The sequence below is a fragment of the Jaculus jaculus genome, chromosome 1 (genome assembly GCF_020740685.1).
Source record: "Jaculus jaculus isolate mJacJac1 chromosome 1, mJacJac1.mat.Y.cur, whole genome shotgun sequence".
NCBI lineage: Eukaryota > Metazoa > Chordata > Mammalia > Rodentia > Dipodidae > Jaculus > Jaculus jaculus.
In genome coordinates this window covers 96,123,581-96,129,580 of record NC_059102.1, presented here as the reverse complement: position 1 = coordinate 96,129,580, position 6,000 = coordinate 96,123,581, and the positions used below count along the sequence as shown (strand labels likewise).

The 6,000-nt window shown below is 40.2% G+C and overlaps 1 protein-coding gene across 2 annotated transcripts in view; it reads right to left on the bottom strand.

The window, feature by feature from the left end:
- Positions 1-1,018: 1,018 nt before the first annotated feature.
- Positions 1,019-6,000, bottom strand: part of Tek (TEK receptor tyrosine kinase) — a 142,904-nt gene continuing 137,922 nt past the window's right edge. For both annotated transcript variants that reach the window (XM_004658392.3, XM_004658393.3), the window contains exons 20-23: positions 5,753-5,793; positions 4,432-4,528; positions 2,786-2,885; positions 1,019-1,777 (exon numbers count right to left, since the gene is read on the bottom strand). In XM_004658392.3, the coding sequence (XP_004658449.2) occupies positions 1,703-1,777; positions 2,786-2,885; positions 4,432-4,528; positions 5,753-5,793 (313 nt within the window). In that variant the 3' untranslated portion in view covers positions 1,019-1,702. The remainder of the gene's footprint in view (positions 1,778-2,785; positions 2,886-4,431; positions 4,529-5,752; positions 5,794-6,000) is intronic.

Sequence of the window (6,000 nt, the reverse complement as noted above, 5' to 3'; positions counted from 1 at the left end):
TTATCACAGCAAATGATCTTTGTCATATGCTGTTCCATTCAGTTTCCTCATTTTCTTGGTGAATCTACATCTATCCTGGTGGTTTATATCCATTGTCAACAAGGCCTAGAATTACCAGGAGGCGAGCCTCTGGAATGCTTGTGAGATATTAGCTTTTATTATTATTGTCTTATTTTAGTATCCATGTGGTGTATGTGCATGCTGGTGGAGATCAAAGGAGAACATCAGGTGTACCCTTGTACTGCCCTTCTGTGATATTTCCTTGACACTGAGTCTCTTGCGAAACCAGGAGCTTCAGTTTTCTGTCAGATTGTCTGACCAGTGAGCCCCAGCAATGATCCTTTCTCTGAACCCCACATGACAGCAGTTATAGGCATGTATGGTCATGCTGGATTTTTTTCCTTTTTTTATGAGTGTTGAGGGTTGAACTCAAGTCCTTGTGTGTGCTCAGTAAGCACTCTTACTCACCGAGCCATCTCCTCAGCCCTGCAGGATTGCCTAGATTGGGTTAATTGAGGTAGAAGACCCACCTTAACAGTGGGCAGCACCTTGGGTTTGGGTCCAGGACTGATAAAGAGAGAAAGGGAGCTGACCATAAGCATTCCTTGCTCTACGCTCTGCACACCACAATACAATCAGAAAGGGTCAGGAAAACAAACTAAGAAATAAACACTTCTAGGAGAATTTCTGACTTTATGAGCCTTGAATGTGTTTCTACTAGAATATACTTTCCAACTGCTTACATGCTTGAGATGTCTTTATCAAAATATAACAAAGATATTTTCCAATACCTAAGAGGTACACTGTGGGATAGAATATGGGCAGGCAAGTCATTTATTCACATACAGTATGATCCCAGGGCAAGATATGCCTACTGCATAAGTGGTAAACTCATAGCTGAACTCACATTGTAACTTTATACAGTGTGCATTGCATGTGGGGTGAGTCATTCAGTATGATAAATGTTACATGTCATTCCTGGGATTATATTTTTTAAAATAGGCAAAGTATTACCAGGGAAAATAAAAATAAATCCCATGAATTTATTTATTGACTTTATACTTCTCTATACATTCTTAGTTTTCTAAGAGTTTTTTTTTCAGATGTTAACATTCTTGAATGACTTGTGCACTATAGAAACACAAGGCAAAGTTTCATATGAACAATTGAAATTGAACTGACTTCTACAGGTGAAGGACACACTGAGAGAACTTCTTTGTCTCTTTCAGCTTCTTAAATAGTAACCCATTTTCTATTAGAACTTATGCATGTCCCTCACTTTTCTGACCTGTGCTATCAAGGGAAATGTTAGGATTATTAACAGTATTTTACATCTACATGGCAACATTTTATAGCATTCAATTATCAAGGTAAATACCAAAAATATCTAGGACAATAACAAGTGATGCATTACAGTAACAGTACTCATGCCTCCTATGAAGTCTATATTTTTAGAAAAATATATTATATGAAACTACAAATAGCCATTCTGACTTCAGGACTCAAAACAGTATATACAGTCATATTGGAGTCCAAACATACTACAGATCCACATGGGTTTTGTGTTGAAGGTCCCAGACATATAGAAACATATATACACGTGCGTATCACAGCTCTTGACTGAGGCTTGTTGCTTAGTGCTGGTATCAAGGCTCTGTGGTGCCAGTGGAGAGAAACAGTACTTCCTTGTCGGCGCTGTGGCCTAGGCTGCTTCTTCAGCTGAGCAGTCAATTCCCGCGTAGGTAAACTTCTCATATAGTGTGGTATTCACGTAGGTCTGCAAGAATGAGAAAGGTTCAGAACCCTCTGCCTTGGTTCTGCCTCTGCTGGAGAAGTTACACCAAGACTCTGATTTTCTTAGCTTGTCTTAACTTATATACTTGGGGACACTTTTCTGTCTTTAGTCCCTCTGTTGTTTTTATGACATTTTTCCTGAAATGCAACCCTCAGCTTCTACAAGTAAGAGTTCCTACATTCTGTGTTCCTGACTCTGTGCTTCCCTTTCTTCTGGTTTCTCATGGGTCCCCTGACAAGGTCAAAGACTTTAGTGGCCTTTCTCTGTCCACATCTCATACTTACCTCTCCCTGCCTGCCTCCCACCCAGATTCCTGGTTGAAGTACCACTAGGTTTTGATGACATTAAACATCTGTTTTATTAAGCTAGATTTACTTGTCTGTTGACCTCCAGGTTTGCACAGCCTTTTAGAAGTTATTTATTTTTTTTGTTTTTAATTTATTTATTTATTATCTATTTGCAAGCAGAGAGACAAAAAGAAAGAAAGAGAGAAAAAAATGAATGAGAATGAATGGAGATTCCAGGGCCTCTATCCACTACAAACAATCTCAAGATGCATATACTCACCACTTTAAACATTTGGCTTTATGTGGGTATGGGGAATCAAACCCAAGCTTTGGAATCCAGCACCTTAAACTGAAGAGCCAGCCCTAGATTTATTTTTTATTGAATGTTTGACTCTTCTTGTGGTATCCTGTAAGGTTTAGCTATTGTTCTTGGACAAGTTACTTTTATCTCTTTGTTTCTTCATCATGAAATTGAAGGGCCAGGCATACATATAATTAAGATTCCTCCTAGCTATAACAGGCTGTGTACAGAAGTTTTATTTCTGTCAAAACTGTACCTCCTTAAGAATCGAGGGGTACATCCTTTATGCCCCTGTAATACCTCAGCTATGTCCAGAAGAACTCGTCAAATGGACTTCTAATTAGCCATCTTGGGAACATCAAGAATCCAGCTAAAGACTCCTGTCTCAAACTGTATGCTCACCTTTCGTTCTTCTAGCATCCTGTTTAAGGACACCAATATCTGGGCAAATGATGGCCTCTCATAAGGCTTCTCCCGCCAGCATTGTCTCATTAGATCATACCTTTGAAAGCAAAAGAGTTAATGGGTTACTTCTGACTGTGCTTCGGACCTGAGCATGTTAGCATGGGGCTGGAAAAAAGAGACAAAAGTCAGCCACCTCTGTATGACTGTAAAAAATGGCCATGAGAAGATGGAAGCATTGTGCCAAGGAAGTCTCCACTATGTGTCCTTCCTCCCAGTCCACAGCCCCTTCTTCTTCAGCATATCTAGGGCAGACCCTGGATGCCATTCTTGCAGGATCTTGGTCTCAACTATTCTCATCATAAAGAATTAACCAAGTCATGTGTCTGGGACAGTACCTCTCTTGAACTACTGAGTTTATGGGGAACATCTAGTTCAAACCACCACACTGTATCTCTCAACATGCTATGTCTCTTATAAAATGCTGTGGTGCATCTCCCTCATGGAGGCAGGATATTAGAAGTCCATATATTAAAACAGACAAATAGCCTCTTTAACTGGTGCAATGGACTGGACATTTGACAGTCATCATTCATGACACCAGACATTGATCCTCTGGCCCTCTGATGTTGGACTCCCTGCTCCTCAGAATTGTGAGAAATACACTTCCATTGATAAGCTGCCGCTTTCTAACAATTCATTATAACGGTCTGACCGACACAGAGCTTCCTTCTCCTTGTATCATTGCCAGGTGTTGTTGAACACACTTTGGGAAACACTGGACTAAGACAGAAATGTGTTATAGAAATGTGAATCCCTAGGGAACTGTCCTTGACCAAGAGTCAGGATGCATGTGTGACTTACCAGCCACACACCTAACAAATCCCTCAGGGTTTCTTATGTGCACACAAGATACTAGCTATCAGCCTACGTTCAGAGGTTCCAGAATGCTTTGAACTTTATAAAACATTTCTTAACAGCTAAAACTCTCCTTATAGAATGAGTTTCCAAAGGTGAATTTTGAGGGACTTTGTCTAATGGTCCAAATAGTCCAAGACCATCTTGGTTTACACAAGATGACCTACATCTGCACTTGTTATACCAGTGACATTATGATCAGCACCTTTCTCAGTCCTGTAGTGGTACAGTCTTAACAATAAATTATTTGCAACCTTAGCCAAGTGCAACACTTTTCAAATCATGCCAGCTAGGAGCTCCTACCAATAGCTAGGTCTGAAGTGGAGATATCGCTCATGTAAATTATTCTTCTCAGAATAATTCTTGCTCATGAAAAATAACCTCAGTAGAAGCAAGAGTATGACCAACATCTATCTTTCTTAAAGGTACAATTCTGAAATCTTTATCTCCAACATAAATAAGGAAGTTGCACACATTTGCTTATACATAAATAATCTCATGAACTTATTTATACTTTTCTGAATTTGTTACCCGTCTTCATTTTAACCTTCTTAAAAAAAAAAAAATCACACCTGGAAGTCGGCTTAGATTTTTGTGCCTGGAAAGCTGCTACTTCTTGCCCATTACATAACAGTCTGGGGGTGTGTTTATGTAGCAGATGACTTCTCCATTAGACGCACAGGAGAAAGAAAGGTGAAGATAAAATGGCCCTGTGAGGCCTGACTTACACCTCATCATCACAGTTGAGGGGCTTTTCCAGCCTGTAGCCCTGGGGCAGCTTCTCATAAAGCTCTGCGCATGTCATCCCACAGTAAGGGGTGCCACCTGGAAGACAGGAAGTGGGCTCTCACAAGTACAGAAGGAAGGGAAGAGACGAGGAGAGTGAGCATCCTGTTCCCTCCTTCAATGCCTTGCTAGACCCTGAGCAGGACTGAAGCCACTGACTATACAGCAGTGTGACCACACATCACAGTACGTTACTGGTATTCCCTCAGAGGAAACACCCTCCAAGGCCTTGCTCCTCATGGGGCTGCTGCTCCTTCCGATGACTACCAGCACAGTGTATCCTTTGAGCTAATTTTCTAATTGGAAGCCTGTACTTACGCAATACCTAATTTCTCAGTAATAGTTACTTTGTAGTTTTAATTGGAAGAACAATATATATTTATGTTAGAAAACTCAGAATACAATATGTGTGTGTATATATATATATATATATATATATATATATATATATATATATATACACACATATATATATGAAACCCACAAAAGCTCTTATTACTCCTCTGTGCAGTACCTTACAGGTTTCTTAAAACTTTTTTTTTTTTTTTTCTCAAGGTAGGGTCTCTCTGGCTCAGGCTGACCTGGAATTAACTATGTAGTCTCAGGGTGACCTTGAACTCATGGCAATCCTCCTAACTCTGCCTCCCGAGGGATTAAAGGCGTGTGCCACCACACCTGGCATTAAAACTTAATTATAAAACTAACATCATGGGCTGGGTGTGGTGCGCACACCTTTAATCCCAGCACTTGGGACGCAGAGGTAGGAGGATCACTGAGAGTTTGAGGCCACCCTGAGACTGCATAGTGAATACGAGGTCAACCTGGAATAAATTGAGACCCTACCTCAAAAAATAAACAAAACATTTAAAAAAAAAACCCTGACATCATTAGATATACATGAAATGTTTGCCTTGGGGCACACATTTTTCACATGCTACTAAATATCCTTCAAAATGGATTTTAATATCTACATAGTGTTCCATATAAAGTTATAAACATAAGCGTTATAGCACTAAGACATTTTTGCCCAACCTGTAATGAAGTTCATGGTCACTAGATCATCAGCATTAAGTATGTTAATATACTTTGAAAAGGAGAATGGGAACAACTATACTTAGGTTTGAAAACCTACGAATGTGCAGTTTCATGTTATTTCTGGTGGCACTGTGTGAATGAAATTCTGTCCTGTGGGTTAGGAGGAAATACTGGAGGATCCGTTTCTGCTGCCCGGGATCTAACCTGGTAGGTAAATTAGATACTCACCTAAGCTAACAATCTCCCAGAGCAACACACCATAGGACCATCTGTAAGAAGAACAGTACAAAACCAGTGATCAGCTAGCTGTTCTGGCCCCAAACCCTGGCGACACACCTTTTGTCAATGAATGAAAAGGTTGAAAGCATAGAGTTAAATCCCTTCTCTGCCACCTAATACCTGGGTGATATGGGACAAATTATAGAACAAGGTGGGACCACTTACGTGAGAACAGCCAAAGTTCTGCACAGATCACA